This window comes from Nicotiana tomentosiformis, chromosome 5 (assembly GCF_000390325.3).
Source record: "Nicotiana tomentosiformis chromosome 5, ASM39032v3, whole genome shotgun sequence".
NCBI lineage: Eukaryota > Viridiplantae > Streptophyta > Magnoliopsida > Solanales > Solanaceae > Nicotiana > Nicotiana tomentosiformis.
In genome coordinates, this window is record NC_090816.1 from 37,229,334 (window position 1) to 37,254,779 (window position 25,446).

The 25,446-nt window shown below is 36.9% G+C and overlaps 2 protein-coding genes across 2 annotated transcripts; both read left to right on the plus strand.

The window, feature by feature from the left end:
* Positions 1-4,006: 4,006 nt before the first annotated feature.
* LOC138892182 (uncharacterized) lies at positions 4,007-4,672 on the plus strand. The gene has a single exon (XM_070175888.1). The coding sequence runs from the start codon at positions 4,007-4,009 to the stop codon at positions 4,670-4,672; it is 666 nt and encodes a 221-aa protein (XP_070031989.1).
* A 13,691-nt stretch (positions 4,673-18,363) lies between these two features.
* LOC104092817 (transcriptional regulator STERILE APETALA-like) lies at positions 18,364-23,762 on the plus strand. Its single transcript, XM_009598491.4, has 3 exons — positions 18,364-19,112; positions 21,895-22,450; positions 22,934-23,762. Exons 1-3 carry the CDS (start codon positions 18,909-18,911, stop codon positions 23,512-23,514), a joined length of 1,341 nt encoding a protein of 446 aa, XP_009596786.1. The 5' UTR covers positions 18,364-18,908; the 3' UTR covers positions 23,515-23,762.
* Positions 23,763-25,446: the final 1,684 nt, after the last annotated feature.

Below are 25,446 nucleotides of genomic sequence, written 5' to 3' on the forward strand. Positions count from 1 at the left end.
TATGATTCGGCGCGAGTTGTAGAAGTTGAAAGTTTATAAGTTCATTAAGTTCGATTTGAGGTGTGATTCGTAGTTTTGATGTTGTTTGACGTGATTTGAGGCCTCGAACAGGTCCGCGATATGTTATGGAACTTGTTGGTATGTTTCGACGGGGCCTCGGATCTCTTTCGGATGGGCTACGGGCCATTTCTCTATGTTTTTGGAATACTAATTTACTGGTGCCTGATGTCCTTATTCGCGATCGCGAAGGTCCAGTCGCGATCGCGTAGGCTATTTGGTGGGTAACCCTTTTTCCATATCCGCGTTCGTAGTGAATGGTTCGCGATAGTGTATGTGTGGGTTCTGCTTCATCGCGTTCGCAGTCGTTGTTTCGTGATCGCGCAGTGGGCGACCATGCGGGGAGGCCGGTACTTTGTTCTTCGCGTTTGCATAGATATGTTTGCGATCGTATAAGAGGAGGCAGTGTTTAACCGTGTTCCTTGTTCCACGTTCGTGTAGTATTTTTTGTGGGGATAGTGTTATTTGTTCTTCGCGATCGCATGCCTATTTTCTCAATCGCGTAATGCATTTTTGGGCAGTTATTGTTTCTTCTTCGCGATCGCATTATTATTTCCGCGATGCGCAAATGCCTGGGCAGCAGATATTAATTCCCAGATTGAAGGTTTTGTTCCATTTATCATCTTTTGAGCTAGAGACCTCGCATTTGAGAGATATTTGAGGGGTTCTACACGTGTTGGTTTGGGGTATCTTTACCCGGATTTGATTATATTTCGTGATTTCATCCTTATTTTTAATATTAAACTAGTGATTTGAATGGGAGAAAATGGAAATTTTTGTGAAAACTTTCTAAAAAATAAAATGATGATTTGAAGGACGATTTGATATTATAATTGAATAATTTTGGTATGGTTGGACTCGTATTGGAAAGGGTGTTCGGATTTTGTGAATTTGTCGGGTTCCAAGGTGCGAGTCCGGGGTTGACTTTTTAGTTTTTATTAAAGATTAAAGTTTTATTATCCGAAATTATTTTTTATAATTTTTATTTATGATATTAAGTTATTTTGGCTAAATTTGAGCCGTCTGGAGATTGCTTCACTCGAGAAGATCATTTTAGAGTATCTGTCTAGCTTTTTTGAGGTAAGTATCTTGCCCAATTTTGTATGGAAGAACTAACACTTAGGATTTGAGTGGTTTGTTCTATTTATGTCATGTGAAAGCCGTGTACGCGAGGTGATAAGTAGGTACTCGGGATTATATATGAAAATTGATCAGTCTAGACTCTTAGGCATCTTTTATGTACTTATTTAGAATTGTTAGCACATGTTATGTCTTTTATTCATCACGGCTACTATCACATGCTTTATCTGAAGCCGTTACATGTCACATTCTTTACTTGTCGAGTTTGCTCTTATATGCTTTATTTGGAGTTGTTATCACTTTTATCATTGTGTGATTTCTTTTATTGTGGAGCCACTCTTAGATGAAATTGTCGTCACATGATATCTTTTTGTTGCTGAGTTGTTCTCATGCATTTAGACGTAGTACTAGTTCGAGCCATCTCCTTCATTGTTAGCCTAATTCATACAGTAGAGTCCGAAGTTTGCCATTTCATGAAAGTACTAAAAAGGTTATCCTAAGAAATATTTAATTAGAAGTGAAGTTATCGAGAGTTGTTATACGGGGCACAAGGGTGGCATCTCACTGTTGTTGAATGTACGGAGTGATACAGGTGGCTATTGTATTATTGTCTGGGCGGAACGATAAGGGTGGCTATTATACGAAGTGATACGGGTAGCTATATGAGAGATAAGAGTGGATAATGATACTATCGGGGTGAGGTGATACAGGTGGCTATCGAAGAGATAAGGGTGGCAATGTCAGGGATGATGTGTGATGGTTTGGAGACATTGTGTTGGTGATTTTTGTGTGATGGTGTGATTTTTCTTGTGTTTGTCATACACTTTGCGTGACTTGCTTTGTTGTTTCGATGAGCTATTCGATGTCCTTGATATTACTTGTTGACTCGGGCAGCAGTAGCACACTCGCACAAGCGTACGACGTAGCATGCCACTTATATTAGCTGAAGAGTATGGAACTTGACATTTATTGATCATGCCCATGTGTTCTTGTATTATCTGTTTCTATGTTGATATTGAGTTTGTGACCATGCCGGGCGGATTGTAATTGTGAGCATGTGATCATGTCGGCGGATTGTGATTGGGAGCATGTGACCATGCTGGGCGGATTATAATTGTGAGCCTGTGATTATGCCGGGCAGATTTGTTATTGGGAGCCAGTGACTATGCCGGGCGGATTGTGACTATGATCCTGTGACCATGTCTGGCGGATTGAGATATTGGCACGTGAGTTGTCCGTGCGGTACTGATTCGAGATATGGGCACGAGGTGCTATGAGTACATGATGATAGGTTGAGACCCGTGACTTGTTACTATGAGATGGGGTATCACGGGGTGATTTCGTTGTAAATCATGTGTTAGAATGGCTTGATTAATTGATTGTTCTTTGTGTTCCTTATTTGGGTTCAATGATACTTCACGGTGTTCTTGTGGTTTTACTGTTATATCACATGTTGATTTTGTTACCATTTACTGATTTTTGCCTTCCATTATTAGCATTATACCTCTATACTGTACAGGTTATCTTGTCTAGTGAGTGTCCTGACTTATACCTCGTCACTACTCTACCGAGGTTAGTCTTGATATTTACTAGGTACCGACCGTGGTGTAATCATACTATACTTTGTACATTTTTGTACAGATCTAGGTACTTGGAGTCTTTTGATTATTAGATAGCGGACCAGATATTACTGCAAAGACTTCAAGGTATACTTATTATCGCGTTCGCAGGCCTCGGAGTCACCTTCGGAAGTTATCTTTGTACAATTTAATTATATTCCGGAACAGTTGTACTTAGAGATTTTTTTAGTGAACTCAGTAGAGCTTGTGACTTGTACTACCGATTTTGGAATGTTGTCTATCTTGTTGGGATTGTTGGCTTCGTATAGAAATTTCTGTTTCATAGTTAATAGTTGTTGATTGAATTTTGCCATTAATCTAGTAAGTGTTAGGTTTACCTAGTCTCAAAGACTAGGTGCCATCACGACATCCTATGGAGGAAAATTGGGGTCGTGACAAGTTGGTATCAGAGCTCTAGGTTCATATGTGCTACGAGTCATAATTGAGTTTAGTAGAGTCTTGCGGATCGGTACGGAGACATTTGTACTTATCTTCGGGAGGCTACAGAACTATTAGGAAAAATCTCCACTTCTTTTATTCATGTCGTGCAGATTTTTTGTTTTCGGGGTTTGAGCCTTTGTATCTATATTCTCTCGCAGATGGTGAGGAGACACGCTACCCGATCAGCTGAGCAGACACCCGCGCCCCCTGCTAGAGCCTCTAGGGGCCTGGGACGGGGAGGGGCACGCGCCGCAGTTAGAGCACCTGTCAGAGTAGAAGTTGAGGAGCTATCAGTAGCTTTGGTTAGGGGCAGGTACCGGAGGCGTCTGTTGTTACCCTCGGACTTCAGGAGACTTTAGCACAGTTCCTGAGCATTTTTGGTGCATTGGCTCAGGAGGGATTGATCTCCGCTGCACCAGCTACTTCGTAGATTAGGGGGGATATCAGACTCCCACCGCCCGTACTCCAAAGCAGCGGGCTCACATTGGTCAGGTTTCCAGTGTGGTGCCGGTACAACCTGTTATTCCGATTTAGCTTGAGGTCAGGCCAGGGGCATCAAAGCAGGAGCATAAGAGGCTTGAGAGGTTTAAGAGGTATAGTCCACCTACTTTCAGTGGCATAACTACCGGGGATGCACAAGGATTTCTAGAGAAGTGTCACTGTATTCTCCGTACCATGGGTATTGTGGAGGTGAGCAGAGTTGCTTTTACTACATTTCAGCTGTCGGGGCAGCGTATCAGTGGTGGCAGGCTTATGAGGAAGGAAGACTATACGATGCAACACCACCCACTTGGGATCAGCTTTTAGAGATGTTTTTTAGGAAGTTTGTTCCCCAGACCCTTCGGGATATGTGGTATACAGAGTTTGAGCAACTGCGTCAGGGCACCATGACGGTGTCAGAGTATGCCATCAGGTTCAGTGAGTTATCCCGTCATGCACCTACTTTGGTTCCTACAGTTAGAAAGCGAGTCCGCAGATTCATTAAGGGGCTTAGTTATGATCTTAAATTCAGCATGGCTCAGGAGTTGCAGACTGATACTCCATTTCAGCAGGTGGTGGAGATTGCCAGGATATTAGAGCATATTCGGGGTGAGGAGAGGGAGAATAAAGACACCAAGAGGTCTCGAGGTTCTGTAGGGTTCAGTGGATTCTATCCTTCAGCTATGACCTATCATGGTGGAGGCTCGGGCTATCGACCAGTCCAGTCCGCACTTCAAACTACTCTTGGTTCTCCAGTTAGTTCTTTTAGTGCACCAACAGTACGAGGTTCCTACAGCGATTATTTTAGTTATCCGGCACAGACTCGATATGAACAGCCACGCCCGCAAAGGGGTCATTATGAGTGTGGTGATACCAGGCACATCATGAGAGATTGTCCCAGACTCGGGAGGGGCAGATTTTATCAGAGCACTCAGGCTATGGGCTCTATTCCAGTTTCTACTCCACCTGCACAGCTAGTTAGGAGTGGAGGATAGGTGGATAGAGGGTTCCCTATAGGGGAGGCCCGGCCCATTGATATGCTTTCTGTGGTATGGTTGAGGCCATTATACCAGATGGTATCGTTACAGGTATGGTTTCTATTTGTTATAGAGAAGCATCCTTCTTATTTTGATTCGGCTTTGCTTATCTGGGTGAGTCCTCCTATCTTGCTTCACATATTAGTGCTTCGTGATTTTGTACTCTACTTATATATTTACCCTCGTTGGGAGATTCTATAGTGGTAGCCCATGTCTATCATTTTGTTTTGTTCATTATTGAGAGCTATGAGACTAGAAGTGACTTTCTGTTACTCATTATGGTAGGTTTTAATGTGATTTCTGGATGGTTTGGTTACAATTTGTGATCTAGATGTTCTACCGATATGGAAAATTCATTACGTGTTATGATTTTGTTTTGAGAAATTGAGTTAGTGAAAGTTTTTGGTTGGTGTAAGATGTATTCTACTTGTGATCCAGAGTTGATGGTAAGACCCTCACGCTTTCATGTGGTTTGTTATGTTTGGACCGGGCTGCGTGCCGCGATGGAGTTATATTAGGATGAGATCCTTGTGATTTGTTCATATGTTTTGATTCTCCATTGTGGAATTGACTCGTAGTATGGTACTAGTAGGGAGTTGTGCCTGTTGGGCTTGTTTGATAGTTCTCTCATATGTTTCTCTTTGCATATTTAGTCATATTCGCATCGTGCTTATTGGGTTTTAACTTACGAGGTGTGTTCCCATGTAGCATTAGATGTCACTTGTTGATTCGGGTGAAGAGTTATGAGATCCTCATGTTTCTTGCATCGTTCTCAGCATTGTGAAGGTTTGGGACAAAGTTTTGGCCGAGATGGGGTTATTTGCTAGTGCTGGATTTGATTATGGGCAGTTATGGTGGTCAAAGATGTTGTTGTGGGCTTATGTGTGATGTGTTGCATCGTGTGGTTATACCTTATGGCCATAGGAATGAGTTGTTTCAACTGGTTGAAGCTGATAACGTGTGTTGATATAGGAATCGGATCTTTGGGGAAATGATCGAATAGTGAAACAATTGATTCTAAGGCGTATTAATATGGGTTGAAGGAGACATTTTCAGTTGAGATGGTGTTGTCCAGCCTATATGGATTGGGTGACGTGGGATCACCCGCAAGTATATGTACGGTAAGTTCATTCAGTGATTTGATGACTTCGGAACGGTTCTTGGCGTATTCGAGGACGAACGTTTGTTTATGGGAGAGGACATAACAAAACGATCGGTCATTTTGAGAATTAGCGTCCCGTTCAGTGGCTTAAGGTCTTGCACAGCTTCGTATTATGCATTATGACTTGGGTGTGTGGTCGAGTTTGGATTTCAAATGATTCGAGATTGCTTTGGAAGGATGATTCTTCTTTTAGCAGCTTAAGTGAAAAAAGTTGACCGGAGTTTGCCTTTTCTATAGACAACTCTGGAATGGTATTTTGATTATTCTAATAGCTTTGTGCGGTGATTTTGGATTTAGGAGTGTGTCCGGATTTGGACTTATAGGTCTGTAGGTTAATTTGATGCATTTTGGCGAAAATTGGAAAGTTGAAAGTTTGGAAGGTTGAGAGGTTTGACCGGGAGTTGACTTTGTTGATTTTGATTTCGGGAGTTGGTATAGCTCCTCTGTGTCATTTGGAACTTGCATGAAAAATTTGACTTTATTCCGGGTTGATTTGATATGATTCGGCGCGAGTTGTAGAAGTTGAAAGTTCATTAAGTTCAATTTGAAGTGCAATTCGTAGTTTTGACATTGTTTGATATGATTTGAGGCCTCGAATAGATCTGCGTTATGTCATGGAACTTGTTGGTATGTTTCGACGAGGACTCGAGTGTATTTCGGATGGCCTACGGGCCATTTCTCCATGATTTTGGACTGTTGATTTGCTGGTGCGTGATGTCCTTATTCGTGACCGTGAAGGTCAAGTCGTGATCGCGTAGGCTGTTTGGTGGGTGACCCCTTTTTCCTTATTCGCGATCGCAGTGAATGGTTCGCGATCGCGTATGTGTGAGTTCCACTTCATCGCGTTCGCAGTCATTGTTTCGCGATTGTGTAGTGGATGACCATGCGGGGGAGGCCGATACTTTGTTCTTCGCGATCACATAGTGCATTTTTGGGCAGTTGTTGTTTCTTCTTCGCGATCGCATTATTATTTCCGCGATCGTAATGCGCAAATGCCTGGCAGCAGATATTAATTCCCAAATCGAGGGTTTTGTTTCATTTATCATCTTTTGAGTTACAACCTCGGATTTGAGCGATTTTTGAGGGGGGTTTTTCGTGTTGATTTGGGGTATGTGTTTTTTTACGCGGATTTGATTATATTTCGTGATTCCATCCTTGTTTTTAACATTAAACTAGTGATTTGAATGGGAGAAAAATGGGAATTTTTTTTGAAAACTTTCAAAAATATAAAATGATGATTTGAAAGACGATTTGATGTCAGAATTGGATAATTTTGGTATGGTTGGACTCGTATCGGAATGGGTGCTCGGATTTTGTAAATTTTGTTGGGTTCCGAGATGTTGACCCGGGGTTGACTTTTTTTGGATTGACTTTTTAGTTTTTATTAAAGATCCAAACTTTATTATCCGAAATTGTTCCCTATGGTATTTATTTATGATATTAAGTTATTTTGGATAGATTTGGGTCGTCCAGAGGTTGTTTCACATGAGAAGGTTATTTTAGAGTATCGTTCTAGCTTCTTTGAGGTAAGTATCTTGCCTAACTTTGTGTGAGGGAACTACCCCTTAGGCATCTTTTATGTACTTATTTTAATTGTTAACACATGTTATGTCTTTTATTCGTCATGTCTACTATCACATGCTTTATTTGAAGTTGTCGTTACATGTCACATTCTTTACTTGTCCAGTTTTCTCTTATATGCTTTATTTGGAGTTGTTATCACTTTTATTATTTTGTGATTTCTTATATTATGGAGCTACTCTTAGTTGAAATTGTCGTCACATGATATCCTTTTGTTACCGGGTTGTTCTCATGCATTTAGACGTAGTACTAATTCGTGCCATCTCCTTCATTGTTAGCCTAATTTATACACTAGGATCCGATGTTTGCTATTTCATGAAAGTACTTTCACTATCGAGGTTATCCTTAAAAATAATTAATTGGAAGTGAAGTTATCGAGGGTCAATAATCTATTCTAATTGAAGTTGTTTTTAAATGGGGTGTTGTTCCTTGTTGAATTACTTTTTCGTTCATTTTGTTGTTATTGAAATTCTATATGCGTTGTGTTGAGCCGTGGGTTATTTGTTGTAAAAATATTGATATCGTTGAATCTTTGAAAAGGTTGTGGCCTACGGGCACTTGTGATACGAGTTGATATGTTGTGTTGTGGTGATGAAAGCACATGTGAATTATTGTGTGGTTTGGTTATTTTATGCAAAGTATAAAGGTAGTATTTTACCGTTGTTATTATGTGGAGTATAAGGGTGGCATTTAACTATTGTTATTATATGGGACACAAGGGTGGCATCTCAATGTTGTTGAATATACAGAGTGATACGGGTGGCTATTGTATTATTGTTCGAACGGAGCGATAAGGGTGGCTATTATACAGAGTGATACAGGTGGCTATAGAAGAGATAAGGGTGGCTAATGATACTATCAGGGTGGAGTGATACAGGTGGCTATCGGAGAGATATGGGTGGCAATGTCAAGGATGATGTGTGATGATTTGGAGATATTATGTTGGTGATTTTCGTGTGATGGTGTGCTTTTCCTTGTGTTTTTCATACACCTTGCGTGACTTGATTTGTTGTTTCGATGAGTTATTCGATGTCCTTGATATTACTTGTTGACTTGGGCTGCAGTAGCACACTCGCACAAGCATATACCATAGTATGCCACTTATATTAGCTCAGGAGTATGAAACTTGACATTTATTGATCATGCCCATGTGTTCTTGTATTATCTAATTCTATGTTGATATTGAGCATGTGACCATGCCGGGATTATAATTATGAGCTTGTGATCATGCCGGGCGAATTGTGATCGGGAGCCTGTGACCATGCTGGGTAGATTGTAATTATGAGCCTGTGATCATGCCGGCGGATTGTGATTGGTCGCCTGTGACCATGCCGGGCGAATTGTGATTGTGAGCATGTGACCATGCCAGACGAATTGTGATTGTGAGCATGTGACCATGCCAGGCGGATTGTAAATGTGAGCATGTGACCATGCCGGATGGATTACGATATTGGCACGTGGGTTGTCCGTGCGGTTGTGATTCGAGATGTGGGCACGAGATTTTGTGAGTACATGATAATGTGTTGAGATCCGTGACTTGTGACTATGAGATGAGGTATCACGGGGTGATTTCATTGTAAATCGTGTGTTAGAATGGCTTGATTAATTGATTATTCTTGGTGTTCCTTATTTGGGTTCAATGATACTTCACGATGTTCTTGTGGCTTTACTATTATATCACATGTTGATTTTGTTGCCATTTACTGATTTCTGCCTTCCATTATTAGCTTTATACCTCTATACTACATAGGTTATCTTTGTCTAGTGAGTATCCTGACTTGTACCTCGTCACTACTCCACCGACATTAGTCTTAATACTTACTGGGTACCGACCGTAGTGTACTCATACTACACGTATGTACATTTTTGTATAGATCTAGGTACTCGAAGTCTGTTGATTGTTAGATAGCGGACCAGATATTGCTGCGGAGACTTCAAGGTATGCTTGTCGTCGCATTCGCAGGCCTTGGAGTCACCTTCAGAAGTTTTCTTTGTACAGTTTAATTCTATTCTAGAACAGATGTACTTAGAGATTTTCTTTAGTGAACTCAGTAGAGCTTGTGACTTGTACTACTGATTTTGGGATGCTGTCTATCATGTTGGGATTGTTGGCTTCATATAGAAAATTTTGGTTTCATAGTTAATAGTTGTTGGTTGAATTTTTCCATCAAAATAGTAAGTGTTAGGCTTACCTAGTCTTAAAGACTAGGTGCCATCACGACATCCTACGTAGAAAAATTAGGGTCATTACACCTATGTATTAGTTATACACCCTATTTGGTATTATCCTATGCATAACTAATCCATAGGAAACAATGGCATTAACACTGCAATGGGTTTTAATGTATGCATTAGCTTAGTTAAAGATAAAATTATCCTTCAAAATTTATGATTGATTAAAATATGCTATTACATTAATGCAAGTTTAAAATAATCCAAGAAAGTGAAAAATAAAATTATATCCCTAGTAAATAAATATATACTTAGTATATTTCCTTTTTTATATATAAATATTTAGTTCTACACTAGAATATAGGTAGATAAATCAAATAATTTTTTTTAAACCTTTTTCATATAAAAATACTCCTCAACATATGTTTCTTTTAAAAAGATAAAGTGATGGATTGGTTATGAGGGTATTTTTATAAACAAACAATTCTTTTAGAAATTGCGCAATGCTTTAATACATCCAACTAAACAATGGATAAGAAATATTTTAGCATAACTAATGTCAACATCACTAATATAAGAATAACTAATACCAGCATTACTAATACACCATATTCAGCATTATTCTTATGCACCCTGCCAAACGACCCCTAAATATCTTGGTATTGCTAATACCATGATTTGCTATGCATTAGCTATATATAGGATAATACCAAATAGGGTGTGTTACTAATGCTTGTATTAGTTATACATATGTTTAAAAAGTGTACTAAATCAGGTATTATTGATACACAAAACTAATGCATGCATTATTTTCTCTAATGCATTCTATCAAACGACCTCTAAGGGGTACCTCTAAGGGGTCGTGTGGTAGGGTGTATAAGAATAATGCTAAATAAGGTGTATTAGTAATGTAGGGGTTAGTAATACATAGGTTATAATGCAAGCATTAGTTATACAGAGATTATTTCTTATCCATTGTTTGGTGTGGTGTACTAAAAATTAAAATGCATTGCATAATTTTTAAGAAAATGAATTGTTTACAAAAATGCCCTCCATATACTTTAACTTTAAGGGACTTTAAGGATAATTTTATCTTTAACCATGCTAGTACATGCAATAATAGCCTTTGTATTGCTAATGCCATAATTTTCTATGCATTAGCTATACATAGGATTAGAGGTGGCAAAATGGTTAAAAGAAAACAGTTATTCACCCATATTATCCATTAAAAAATGGGTTGGATAATGAACTTTTAAAAAACGGGTCGAATATGGATATGAACTATATTATCCACTTAGAAAATGGTTAACCAAATGGATAACCAATGGATAACTAATGTGTTTAACTTTTACATTTATAAAGCCTCATATTGGGGGTTCCTCAAATTTGAAGACTAGGAACTCTCCCATAAGTGATCATATTCAAGAAGCCATGGATAATATGGATATCCATATTGTCCGCCGGATAGCCCATGTTTTATCCGTCTCAAATACGGTTCGGGTTGGATAATTTATTCGTTTTTTGAATTACCTGTTTTCGACCCGCTCATATCCGACCTGATCCGTCCGTTTACCATCCCTACATAGGATAATACCATATAGGATGTATAACTAATGCTTGTATTAGTTATACATATATTAAAAAAATATACCAAACAAGGTATTACTAATACACAAAGTTAATACATGCATTATTTTATCTAATACACTCTACCAAACGGCCACTAAGTGTTTTACTTTGTCGTAGGGTTTAATATCAAGGAAAAGGAGAATTTTAAAAATACTAAGCAGTAGTTTTAATTATACCATCATACTTTTGTGGTTGTAAGATTATAGTAGTATCACGGAAAATATGTTGAAAAGTTTGAAATTAAATTATTTTTATCACTAAAGATGTCATTCTTTTTTGTTAAAGAAAAAGATATATCACATCAAATGAGATTAAAGGAGTATAAAAAACATAGAGGTGGAACCTAGGGTTAAAGTTTATGGATCGAAATTTTATTCCTTTTTATAAGTTACAAATTCTAAATCAATAATTTATACTATATATTTTTATAATTCTTTTAAAATAAATATAAAATTTAAATCAAAATTAATGTGTTCCATCGAATCTCCACCCTGAAAAACATATTAATATCTTTAAAAAAGTAATGCTTATCTAGAATCCTTTAAAATGTGAATCTTAGGAGAGATTTGATAATCCAATAAGGCAAAGTGTCATTTCCATCTAAAATCACGTACTTATCCCGCAGGCAGCTTATGCGGGCCATGATTATGAATCTTGCCATGCATGCTTCATATGTGTAGCCTGGAGAGAGTAGCTTAGTAGCTAATAGGTCTCACTGGCTCCTCAGTAATCTTTTTTAATCCTCTCTTTAAATTTGCAGGAAGACTATAGATATTAGAGCCAGTTCGGTTGAGTCCCCAATGGTTTGTACTCTAGGCTAAAAATGAACCCCAAATTAAATATACACAATATTGAGTCAGAGAGTCAGGATTAACCTGGAACTTACCCAGGGTGCATCAGGAAAGGAGAGACAAGATAGATTCAAAGAGTGACAGAGCCAGAGTAGACGAAATTTCTTGTGATATTCTAAACAAAAGACTGAAGAGATTATTATTAATTTAATTAAATTAAAGGCAAAAGTTGTAGTGAAAAGACGTTAGCATGGTGCATGGCACTGCCACCATTAGTGTTGCAGAGAACTACTCGATCCAGCTCTTTTCTTACAGAAAGAGAATAGTAGGAATTAGGACGTACTCGTACGAGTATAAATGTAGATGTGGTCCATAAAATTTTTTCCTTAGTCAAAAAGTAAGGCTTCTATTGTTTTTTTTTGGTTTAAAATAAACATCGTCTATGTCACCTTTTGTAACAGTCATTGTCATACAGAAGCTTGAAGCTGGAGCTCCAAGCCGACAGTCTCTTCTTATTAATTGCCATGTTAAGAATATTACACCTCGTTTTATATCAAGTAAAACGTTCTGTGTGTAGGGGTGAACGGTCGAATTGGTTCAAATTTTTTAATTATCAACTTAAATCATTGGTGTTAGATTTTTAAATATATAAACCAAATCAAACCAATAAAGTCGGTTTTTCAATTTCTATTTTTTTCGGACTTTTTCGAATTTTCGGTGTTTTTTTTTCCGATAAATCTTCATAGCACAAATTATGTAACGCGTGCTCCAAATATTTCTGTAGTCCTAATAAGATATAATTATATAATGTATTTTTAAAAAAACAAATAACACAATAATATGATACAAGTCATAACATTACACTAAAATATTTAATAACAAAGATAACAAAAATTACATATAGCAAATATTACTAATTAATAAGCCAAAATAAAATTAACATAATCTAAAAATACTATATAGGTCTTGCTAAAATAAGTATAGCTAATAAGTACTAATTAATTACATAACTAAGCACTAAAAAAAAGATAAACTAAGTTATGCATCTTCATTATAGACCAATGTAAAACTAAAAAAATAAATATCCAACACTATTGTTATTCCTAGTGTTAGAATTGAATTTTTTTATTAGCATTAGTATTGATTTGAACTTTGTTTTAGCTGCTACATTTATGGGCTATAAAATTTATTTATCATTCAAAAATGTTAAGTCCAAACTTGAAATATTACATTAGAAGATAAAACAGTGAAAAATATTTAAGAAATATTTATAAATTATATTACAATAAATATTTTTATATATATAAAATATTTTTAAAAATGTATAAATGTACTCTCGGGTTGATTTGGTTTCGATTTGACTTTTTTTTTTTAGTTAAAATCAAACTAAATCAATTATGGTCAATTTTTTTTTTCAAATACCAAACCACAATGGGGATTTTTCAGGTTTGACTCGAATTACTGATTTGGTGTGATTTATCGATTTCTTATGTACACCCTAATTGTGTGTTACTCCTAAGATTTTTAAAATACTGATATTGAGTTTCAGCAAAACTGGGCGTAATAGAATGTAGTTGAATGATTCAGCCCATGGTTAAAAATGGATGCAATTGAAAATTTTACTGTAGTTATCGAGGCAAATTGGAGAGCAAGAATCGTTGGCCATACTCTTATCAACAATACAATTCAATCCAGTTATTCATGCATTTTTTATTGCTTTCGGCCTTTACTCGCTTGCTTTACTGCAACACTCTTTATCAACTTTATAGCATTAAAATTAACCAATGTTAACCTAAGTTCTATTCCCCACCATTCGCGACTAGTGTAGAACACTTTCTTTGAGTAAACTTGAAATCCATAAAAGAGAAGAAGATTCTCCTTCTCCACACTAATTGTCCGATGACAACATTTGAGATCGTGTGACATTGAAAATTTGAGTCCAAACCAATCCATGCCCATTTTTGTGCTCTTCATTTGTTTTGGTTTCGATTTGTGAAGAAGCACAGCATGAGTGCACCATAGTGGTACCCAATAAGTATCAAGCCTAACATATGTAGAGTAGTGACGAGGCCAGGTCAAGACACCTATCAGACATGTAAACTTGTACTAGATATAACATAAAGCTAATAATGGAGAGAACGTCAATGTAAGACCAATCAGCAAAAGGATCACAAATTTACAACCAACAGAGAAAATAATAGAAGCACAAATTGCAAAAGGAAATGACCAAGTAATAAAGCAACAACATAGTTAGAATACAGATAAAATATGAATGAGCCCAATTAAGAAAAATCGATGGTAACTCAATTAATCAAATTATTCCTAATGCACGAGTTATAACAAGAATTACCCGAGATACCATTTCTCGTAATCTCAAATCACAAGTCACAACTTCCAAATCTTACATGTATGGCACCTCGTGCCCATATTTTCCAAAATATTTCCGCACAGCAAATTTCATGTGCTACCATGTACATTGTATCCGTGTCAAATGCTAAATAAAATGTTCGAGAGATTTATTTATATATAATAAGGCATAATAACAACCTTGAATATAATAAAATAGGAAATCAAATGAGAAATGAGTTTATTTTATAAAACGTTTGGGTAAAAAAAAAATTTAAATGAAATAAAGTATCGGATAAATTACCAAATTAAATATAGAATTTGTTAAATTAAAACATAATAACCATTTTTAAGTAAATAAAAATATCAGATAGGGTAAGAAGTTTAATTTGAGAAATCAATTAAAGTGAAATATTACAACTATTAATAATAGTAATGTATCGAATGAAACGACGAGTTTTAACTTAAGAGTCACATAAGGTAAGCATGTTCATAATTCTTTGATTTGAAACCGTTATGTTACCAACAATTCAACAGGGTGTGAGATAATGACTCCACGCAGTAAATTCATCTTGAAAATCAATTCACCAAGCAACCACAGAAGCGCAGATTGACACAATGAAGTAATATAACAGTTCACGTAGGATGCATAACTCACACAAGACACAACAATAACAGCAAGTACAACACACACAATCCGTTTCGACGCACAACTCGATCCCATTGTATCATCATTTATCAATATCATAATCCTCATTTATTCCACCATAATATCATTAATCAATATCAAGTATCACGCATACAATTCGTTGTGGCACGCAGCCCGATCCTACTGTATCATCATTAATCAATATCATAATCCTCCCTTATTCCACCATATCATCATTTATCAATATCAATTATTACATACACAAACTGTTGCGATGCGCAACCCGATCCCACCGTATCATCATTAATCAGTATCATAATCCTTCTTATTCCACCATATCGTCATTATCAATACCGTTGCAGCGTGCAACTCGTTCGACAGGCAATATGAATTAAGCAAACAAACTACAACCAACTATGGCATATCACAAAATCAACGCAATAACGAAGCTACACAAAGAAGTCGCAACGGATGAAGAAGTTTCATGATAACTCACAAAATCAAATAGTAAGTAGTCACGGTCCATGAATAAAAGTACAATTACAAAGAATCAATTAAACATTAAGGCACGTAACGACTAAGGCATGAATTTAATAAGTAATTGCTATTAACAATTTAAGCAGATAAGGAGTAAACTTGACAATAAAAGATGGAACATGTACTAATAACTTCAAGTAAGGCACCTAAAAGCAAATCCAATAATGAGAGATATAACATGTTGTGATAAATACAATTAAATGCATGGAAGAGGTCTAGAAGTCTGCATTGGTCAAATACCACACATAAGTCCGTGTACACACTCGTCACCTCGTGTACACGACTTCCATATGACACGAAAATAGTACAAACGACTCAAATCCTAAGGGGTAGTTCCCCCACAGAAAGTTAGGCAAGATACTTACCTCAAAGAAGCTAAACTGATACTCTAAAATGATCTTCTCGTGTGAAACAACCTCCGGATGGTCCAAATCTAGCCAAAATAATTTAATATCATAAATAAATACCATAAAAAATAATTCAGGATAATAAAGTTTCGATCCTAAAAACTAAAAAGTCAACCCCTGCCCGCACCTCTGAACCCGACAAAATTCATAAAATCTGAACACCCATTCCGATACGAGTCCAACCATACCAAAATTATCCAATTCCTACATCAAATCGCCTTTCAAATCCCATTTTACGTTTTAGAAAGTTTATATAAAAACTCTCAATTTCCCATTCAAATTACTAATTTAAAGTTAAAAACAAAGATCGAATCACAAAATATAACCAAATCCGGATAAGAAAACTTATCTTAAACCAACACGTGAAAATCCCTTAAAAATCGCCCAAATTCGAGCTCTCTAACTCAAAAAGTGATAAAATATTAAAAGCTCTCGAAATAGAGTTCTTATATTCTGCCCAGGTATTTGTACATCACGACCGCGCAAATAGGCATGCGATCGCGAATAAGAAATAAAAATGCCCCCATAAAGTACTACGCGAACGCGAAACAAGGGACGCGAACGCGGTTCATTACTGCCTTACCTTAAGCGAGCGCGGACATCTCTATGCGAACACAAAGAACAAGGTACCGCCTCCCCAGCATGGTCGCCCACTACGCGATCGCGAAACACTCACTGCGAACGCGATGAAACAAAACTCACATATAGGCGATCGCGAACCCTTTACTGGGAATGCGAAGAAGGAAAAAGGTCACCCACCAAACAGCCTACACGATCGTGACCGGACCTTCGCAATCACGAATAAGAACATCAGACACCAACAACTCAGCAGTCCAAAACACATGGAGAAATGGCCCGTAGCCCATCCGAAATACACCCGAGGCCCCCGAAACCTCATCCGAACATACCGACAAGTTCCGTAACATAACGCGGACCTGCTCAGGCCTCAAATCACATCAAACAACATCAAAACTATGAATCGCACCTCAAATCGAACTTATGAACTTTCAACTTCTACAATTAGCGCCGAATCATATCAAATCAACCCAGAATAACCTTATATTTTACATGCAAGTCCCAAATGACACAACAGAGCTATACCAACTCCCGAAATCGCAATCCGAGTTCGATATCCACAAAGTCAACTCACAGTCAAACCTCCCAACCTTCCAAATCTTCAACTTTCCAATTTTCGCCAAAATGAATCAAATCAACCTATGGAACTCCAAATCCAAATCCGAACATACTCCTAAGTCCAAAATCACCATACGAAACTATTAGAATCATCAAAATATCATTCGAGAGTCAACTTCATAAAAGTCGAAATTCGGTCAACTCTTTTCACTTAAACTTCTAAAATAAGAATTATTCTTCCAAATCAATCTTTCGAAAACCGAACTCGACTACACACGCAAGTCATAACACTCAATACGAATCTACTCGAGAAATTAAATCATTGAACGAAAGACAAATTCTCAAAACGACCGATCGGATCGTTACATTTCAATACTGCTTTTGCATACACCGAGAATTGTTACGAGATTTGAAGGTTCATTTTCAATAATCAACGTAAAATTAAGCATAATAAGTTGCATCTTCTGACTCTTTCTATTATATTCAAATTATGTGTGCACTTAATAATGATTTTCACTGTAGTCTTTAATTAAACTACTTTAGATGTTCAACATAAAAATGAAATTCGGTTCCGGACCGTGCTTTATAAGATTATTTTTTGAGGTTGGGAGAGGACCGAGTAAGATAAAGGAAGCCAGGAAGGTATTATATGTAGAACTTAGAACATTTATGATGCAAAGACAGTTTTACTTTAACCACCACTTAATTCTTTTATTTATTGTGACTTCCATATATCTTGTTAACTGGTTGCACTTTGATTATTTATAGGTGATGGTTAATAGCAAAACGAAATTGCTATCATATTTGTGGGTCGAAGTAGAAGTGGGCTTCCTTTTTTCTTTAAATCAATTTTCTTCGAATATGTCAGAATATTGAAATCAAGAAGATACTGATATAGACGTAGCATTTTCAAACAATTCTCGAGGTTTTTTATAATTTACTTTAGAATTTAATATTCAATGTACTCAAAGAGTGATGTACACTTTGTTTCTTTTTATAAAGAGAAAAGTATTTAATTACTTATGGCAGTAGCAAGTAGCATGCTTTAAATTTCTTGTAATCGGAAGCCAAACTTGGAGTTTCTAATTATGAATTAATGGTTACACGTACCATAAGCAAACAATAAACTAGAGGGAAAAAAAGAGCCGAAAGGAGAAAGAAATTGGATTTTCCATTAGTCCATAATAACAGAAGAAATAAATCACTACTTTCTAGTCTAGTAACATAAAAGTACAAAAAATCACTTATGTGAAAGGGAAAAAAGAAAGTACAGAGAATCGATTGATCAAAGGAGTAAAAAAGTCTTTTTGTAGGAAGAAAGCGAGTGGACGTATCGAATTACCACCTGAAAAAGACTTCAAGTTATGAAACATGGAAAAAACCATCAGTTTCTTCTCATCTTCTTCCTTCCGTTATAATTTTCTCAGAGGTCCAAAGAGTGTTTTCCTCCGCCGTCTTAGCAGGACGGGAGAGCTCTAGGCCAAGTGTTGACAAATCAAGAAACGTCCAAAAAATTTATGTCTCTTTTGTATATACAAAACACACACACACGCACACACACTACACTCATTCATTCAAGAAAACCCTATATCTCTGTGTATTTCTTATCTCCCTTCTCTTTATATAAATAGTAGTTAGAAGGATCTGTTATTTCTCAAGACTCACATTCTTAGCCCTTCTTGTTTTTTTTTGGTTTACTTGTAATACCCTTTTGTCTCTAGCTAACATTTCACTTCTGTACTTTTCTTCCGTTACAAAGCCAATATTTTTCCTTCTTTAATTACATATGTCGTCGTCATCATCACCACCATCATCTTTAGGAGGAGTTGGAGGAGGAGAAGAGCCTTCTTCCTCTAGGAGCCGTAGACGTGCTGGAAATGATGTTTGGCCAGAGCCTTTCGTGGAGGATTTGGCTTTGCTTGTTGCCACTGATGCTTCTCGTTCCATTGGCCGTTTGGCTGCTGCTCAAGCACTATCCCTTATTTTTCAGGTAACTACTTATATTTCATACAGTGGAATAACCCAATTTGCTTGAAATTGACAACAAATATCAGATGATAGGGTATTGTTTACGGTTATTGTTAGGATGTGATGAAAATCTTGGTAACATTTAGCGTAATCATTTTTCCATAATGACATGTTTAAAGATGATTTTGTGCATATCTTTGACCAATGAACCTGATAATTATAGGCTGTAGTTACACAGCAAGATGCAGATTTGCATTAAAGATTTTCTGAAAAAGTAAAAAGAAATCATATATCGATGCATAAAGGAAATATTGCAAGTACTGGATGATGTAAATATGTCCAAATAGCTAGGCAGTAGCTGTATCATGACCTGCAGGATGAAGAATTTGAGCATCAAAACTATTAAGTCTGAGGAAGGTTGTACTTGTGGATCAGACTTATTTTTATAAACTTTATATATGTTGAATTTTGTTTTTCCCTTCTTCAATTTTCATTTCTCATTTTATGCTTGTTGACGGGAATATACAGTAAGGCAGCCATCATTTTCACCTTTAGATTATCCATATTTAGATGACCCTCTTTTTAGCATATATATAGTCACAAGGGAAAAGGGTTCTTTTGGTTTCTTCAACTTTCTTTCCCTTTCATTGCACGATCCTTTTCAACACTGCCAACAGAACGTGTATATTTAGTTAGAGATGTGGGCAACTACTCATACCATTTTCACTATTTGGTTTTGCTTATGGGTACTCTCTCTCTCTCTCTTAAGAGTTTTACTTTTGTTCTTTAATTTTCCAACAATCCTGTATAGTATGATCCTGGTAACCAAATGTGGAGACAGGAAGAAGAAAAATTCCGAAATTATTGCTCATTTTCATTGGGATAAAAACATTGATCTTTCCTCATAATCCTTTCGGTTTTTTATTTTATGGTTTCTTGTTCCCACATTCTCTCAGGTAAATTAAAAGTGGGACCAAGATTGCAACTAAAGAACAGTAAATAAATCGCACTGTTTTTGAATATGTAGTACTATGCCAGGTTTAAGCTCATATGCTCCATATCTTTTTGTTATACGGACTCTTTTGTCATCCCGAATTATACCCTATTTTTGGCATCCTAAAATGAAACTGTTGAATTCAAATATTGGAAGCCGCTCCATTTCTCTATTTATTGTCACTTTTGTAATTTTTTAGATTGTAGACGAACTTAAAGGTTCTCATTAATAGGTACCAATAACTACACAATATAGGTTAAGATTTAAATTAAAATTAGTGAAGGCCTAGTCTTTAACTTCTTGTTGATTTAATTTAAGATGTATAGAGGACCATATATTTGAGAAGTAAGAACCCATGGTTAAAGAAACAAAAATAAGTTGTTGCAAATGCAAAAAGAGTATAAAGATTCGACGCTTCTAACGAGAAAGGCCACAAGGTTACCTTTCTTGGAAATGAAAGAAAGAAAGGATAAGGGGGTCTCGTCTCCATATCGAAAAGCAATAGTTATAACATCAATCCGATGTTTATATGTTGTAAAATGAGGTTGATATGCTCGTGCTTATGGTATTCGGCTATATTGTGGACCACAAAAGTGCACAAGAAACTAGTCACTGTCCTGTTTAAACTTTGTATATATATGTTTGGATTTTCTTTTACAAGTCAATCTCTTTTTCTTCTGTCAGTTTTGACCCCTCAAGACTGTCTTTGTCCCTTCTGTATTCTTCCTTGTTTATTGCTCCAAAAAGACTTTGGGCTGGGGAATCACACGTTCCAAGTTAATAAAAGCTCAATTCTTTATGTGATTCATAAATGTTTAAGATAGACAACCAGTGAATTATTTAAAATATAAAAAATGTTGTAGCTTTATGTGTGTTAGGATTCTTTAATCATAAAATGTTATGACATGTTAAAATATACAGGTTTATCTTTTTGTTCAACTAGATAAATGAATGTCATATAAAAATGAAACGAGAGGTGATAGTTGAAACTGCTGCTTTTTCTCCTTTACTATTGTTCAAGAATTTGAAGGAGAGAGATAGGTAATTAAATTGGCATTTAAGGGTCATACTAGTGTGTGTTAACAGTACCTTGTGTTTGTAAGCCTGGATGGTGTCATTAAAAGGAGGAAAATTGTCAGTATATTTCTTCTTCAGTAGTAGAGAGACATATGACGAGATGTTGTAGTACCCTAAGACTGACTACCATGTTTACCTCTACTCTGCCTACTACTACCCCTACTTCCTGACTCCCTTTCTGACTTCCCCAATGCATCACCATCCTCCCACTTCTCTTCTTTCATTAGGTTTTTCTAATTTTCTTTTTTTTCCCCTTCTAATTTGCTTTCTAATTGAAAATCGAGTGAGCTAGCATGTTAGGCATGCCTATAATGACAAAGCGTTAAAGTGCCCTAAAAATTGTGATTTTACATGTGTGTCTGTGAGTGAGTATGTATTTCTATTTGACTCTACTTTAGAACTCTTGGATTTTGGAATTGACAGATAGATTTTGTTTAATCCTCTTAGGACAGCAGACTACGCATGAGCTCACTAATCAGAGATCCATTAATTTGATTTTTTGTATTAGGCATGTCTTGGCTTTATGATGGCATGTGTCTAATACTCTAACTTTGTACTGTTTAATGACAGAAATAATTATATAATGTATAATTATATGGAGCCTTTACAATTCAGTACTCACAATCAAGATTTCAAATATTTTTTTTTGTTTTGCTTTTTTCTTATTTTCTTATTTTTCATATGGTATGAATATGAAATTGCTAATAAATTTTATAATGGCCACTAAATTCAGGTTTGTTCAACATGGCAAGCAGTGTCACACTCCGATCTACTATGGCAAAACCTGACCCGCCGGATATGGAACCGCCACAACCTTCTCCGCCCAACATGGCGGGAGGAGTACATATATTGGCACCAAACAGCCAATAATTTCCTTCACCATAGATACACATATAATACCCTCCATTTCGTGCCAGAAAACGACGACAACGACGACAACAATAACAACGTCGACAGCCTATTTTGTCGACGTTTAGCCTTGTCTGACCACCATCTAGCCGCGGGGTTCTCGGACGGCTCGGTTCAATTATTTTATCTACCTACGAGGCTTCATTTGTCGACCTTCCACCCTCATCATCGTGATCGCCTAGGCCGATTCTCTAGAGCTGTTTCTGGGATTATTTTGTCCGATGTTCAACTTGTGTTTGCTTCTCTTGATGGTGATATTCATGTGGTGGTCATAGGTGATGCTGCACCACCTAGACGTGCTCATTTAGGGGACGTAGTTAATGATGGTGCTTTGGTTGATTTCACTGGCTGTGACCAGTGGTGGGTTGGCTTATATGCAGGTAATTCTTCTTTGCATAACTTATCTATTTTTTTGGTCACGTAAATTTTAAGTGTGGATAGTAGCAAATTAAAAGGGAGGGTCTAATTTTTTATTTTATTTTTAGAATATAACTAGGGAAGGAGTGTTGTTTCTTGACGTAGTTATAAGAAGGATAAGGATCGTAACTTCTTGATTTGTGTGCTGTCCGCTTTTTGATACATGAAAAAGTTTAGGCCAACACTTCTAGTAGACTTTAGAGGGAAGGTCAAAATTCTTGACCAAGTGATGACAGAATGTGACGATGGCACTGCGCAAAATTAAGCGCGTTTTAAAATTTTTTAAAGGTCAACTGACTAGAAATTAAGTATGCAAGTAAGGAAATTTTACAATTCTTATGTCCAAACGCCCACTAAGTAGGCAATTCATTTCAGTGGCACTAGTGCACAAATTTTAGTTGCAACAGATTCGTAGAACTATGCACTTCGTTTTGCATTTGTTTCAGGTGTTCCAGGGCGGGCATTTCACATATGGAATAAGGAAACAGAAGAACTGCTCTTTGTTGGTGGTGAATTGACAGATCCAGAAGCGTTAATGGGTTGGCACCTACTGACCGAGGTGACCGAGCTCGTGGGCCGAATCAGGGTGACAACCCGAGAGACGGCCGTGGCATGCACCAGCCTGCAGATCATGGTAATTGACTTGCAAAACCAAGGCATAATAATAAGAGCACAACCATTCCGAAGAGGGCTCATCGTGGCATCGTTTGATGCCCGAAACGAGACGCTGGTGGCCGTGGACAACCGGGGCGTGGCCAGCGTGCGTAGGGCGGACAATTTGGAGGAAATATGCCGGTTTAATGTTAGAGGAGCAAACCAAAGGGGAATTGTTGGGTGCATGAATGGAGGGTATGCAATGAAGTGGATAGGAAATGTGATTAGGGTGTGGGAGATACAACATGGAGCATATCTGTACAGTATTAGGGAGAGAATTGGTGATATAAATGCTATAATTGCAGATGAAAGATATTTAGCAGCTTGTTCCAGTGATGCCACTATCCATTTGTGGGACTTTGGTGCACAATAGTAGTATGGAGCTATTACTTGATGTAGCAGAAAAGAAGTTAATTGGATATGCGGGTGTTTTTTTTTGAAATGGTTATCTTGGTAGGGGGAAGGGTTTTAAGGTACAGTTGAGCTGACTTGATTGAATAGGAAAAGAACAGGAACAAAAACATATTCTGAGGGATATAATCTGTTGTACCAAGAATCTACCGATCATAGGCTTTTTTTATGCAATGCAAAGTTGATTTTACTTTCTGTAATTTCTTTTCAAGTTTTACTGTGTAAAACCTTCACTTTTCTCTCTTTCCTTCGGGTTAGTATGAAGGACTATTAGTCTATAAGATTGCAATTAGACCTAAGTTAATTCCGGAATTGGAATTTGTTGTTAATGAATTTAATCACCTTTTGTTTTATATTACATTTACTTAAATTTGAATTTGACAAGATCTAGGGTGAAGTGGTCTTGAAAAGATGTTACCGATATTTTTGTAGACATTTTACTAGAAATAATTGGAAATCTTATTGTATAGTGTTCATAACGCACGTGTGTTTTAATCATTTTTATAAACTATGTATACTAAAAACCGTAAATCCATACATATTCGAAAAACATTGTATTCAATAATAAACTGCAATTTGAATATACCAAAAGCTAGCATTACCTTAACATCTTTTATAAATAAAGTCAAAAAGAATACCCTTCGACAAACAATATCTCCATTCTTCTAGCCAACAAACTATCAATTAAATTTTGGTATATTGTAACGATCCGATCGGTCGTTTTGAACATTTGCGCTTCGCTCGATAGTTTGAGAGCATGAGTAGCTCGATATGATGTATTGTGTGAATTGTCGGTTTTGGATTTTCAGGTTAAACAGAGTCGATTTGGAAGAATGAATTTCATGATTTAAACTTTAAGTTGGAAGAGTTGACCAAGTTTGATTTTTGTGAATTTGACACCGGAACGAAGTTTTGAGGGCTCCGTTAGGTCCGGATGGTGATTTTGTACTTGGGCGTATGCCCGGATTTGCATTTGGATATTTCTAGAAGGATTTAGCGCTAATTGGCGAAAGTTGAAAATTTGAAGGTTTGAAAAGTTCATAAGTTTCACTGGGAGTTGACTTTGATGAAATCTAATTCAGATTGTGGTTCCGAGAATTGGAATAGTTTCGTTATGTCATTTGGGCGTGTAAAATTTGAGTTTATTCCGAGTTGATTTAATATGTTTCGGCGCGAGTTTTCGAAGTTGAAAGTTGAAAGTTCATTTTAGTTTGATTTGAGGTGCGATTCGTCATTTCGATGTTGTTATTTGTGATTTGAGGTCTCGAGTAGGTCAGTATTATGTTATGGGTCTTATTGGTATATTTGGACGGGATCTCAAGGGACTCAGATGAGTTTTAGACGAGGTTCAGACCATTTCATCGCATGTTGCATTTGGCTAAGGTTGCAGGTTCTGGTGTGGCCGTATTTGCGGATAATTGGTCGCAGAAGCGAAAAGGAACAGCTGGGCGTGAGGGTCGCAGGTGTGGGTGCATGGGGGCATCTGCGCGACCGAAGATGAGGTTCAGTGTGCACAGAAGCGCGATCGCAAAAGCGGGTAGAAGATCGCAAAAGCGATGACTGCTGGTTCAGGGATTCTTCGCAAAAGCGAAATATTTACCGGAGAAGCGGAGGTCGTAGATGTGACGAGTTGATCGCAAATGCGATTAATCTGGGCAGAGTGCTTTAAATTCGAGGGTTGGCCATTTTTATCACATATTGTGCTATAGACTTCGGAATGGGGCAATTTTGAAGGCAAATTTCATCACAAGGACTTGGGTAAGTATTCTACACTGAGTTTTGATTATATTTCGTGATTCTATCTTTATTTTTGATAATTGGATTATGAATTTTAAAGAGAAATTTGGGAATTTTATCCTAAAGTTTCATAGAGTGAATATTTTTGTTTTGAACA

What these genes read in the sequence shown, in the direction of transcription:
- LOC138892182 (XM_070175888.1), top strand. Translation starts at nt 4,007, where the DNA reads ATGTTTTTTAGGAAGTTTGTTCCCCAGACCCTTCGGGATATGTGGTAT.
- LOC104092817 (XM_009598491.4), top strand. Translation starts at nt 18,909, where the DNA reads ATGTCGTCGTCATCATCACCACCATCATCTTTAGGAGGAGTTGGAGGA. An exon ending in CACTATCCCTTATTTTTCAG is followed by an intron (nt 19,113 to 21,894) that starts GTAACTACTTAT and finishes CACTAAATTCAG; the next exon opens with GTTTGTTCAACATGGCAAGC. An exon ending in GTGGGTTGGCTTATATGCAG is followed by an intron (nt 22,451 to 22,933) that starts GTAATTCTTCTT and finishes CATTTGTTTCAG; the next exon opens with GTGTTCCAGGGCGGGCATTT.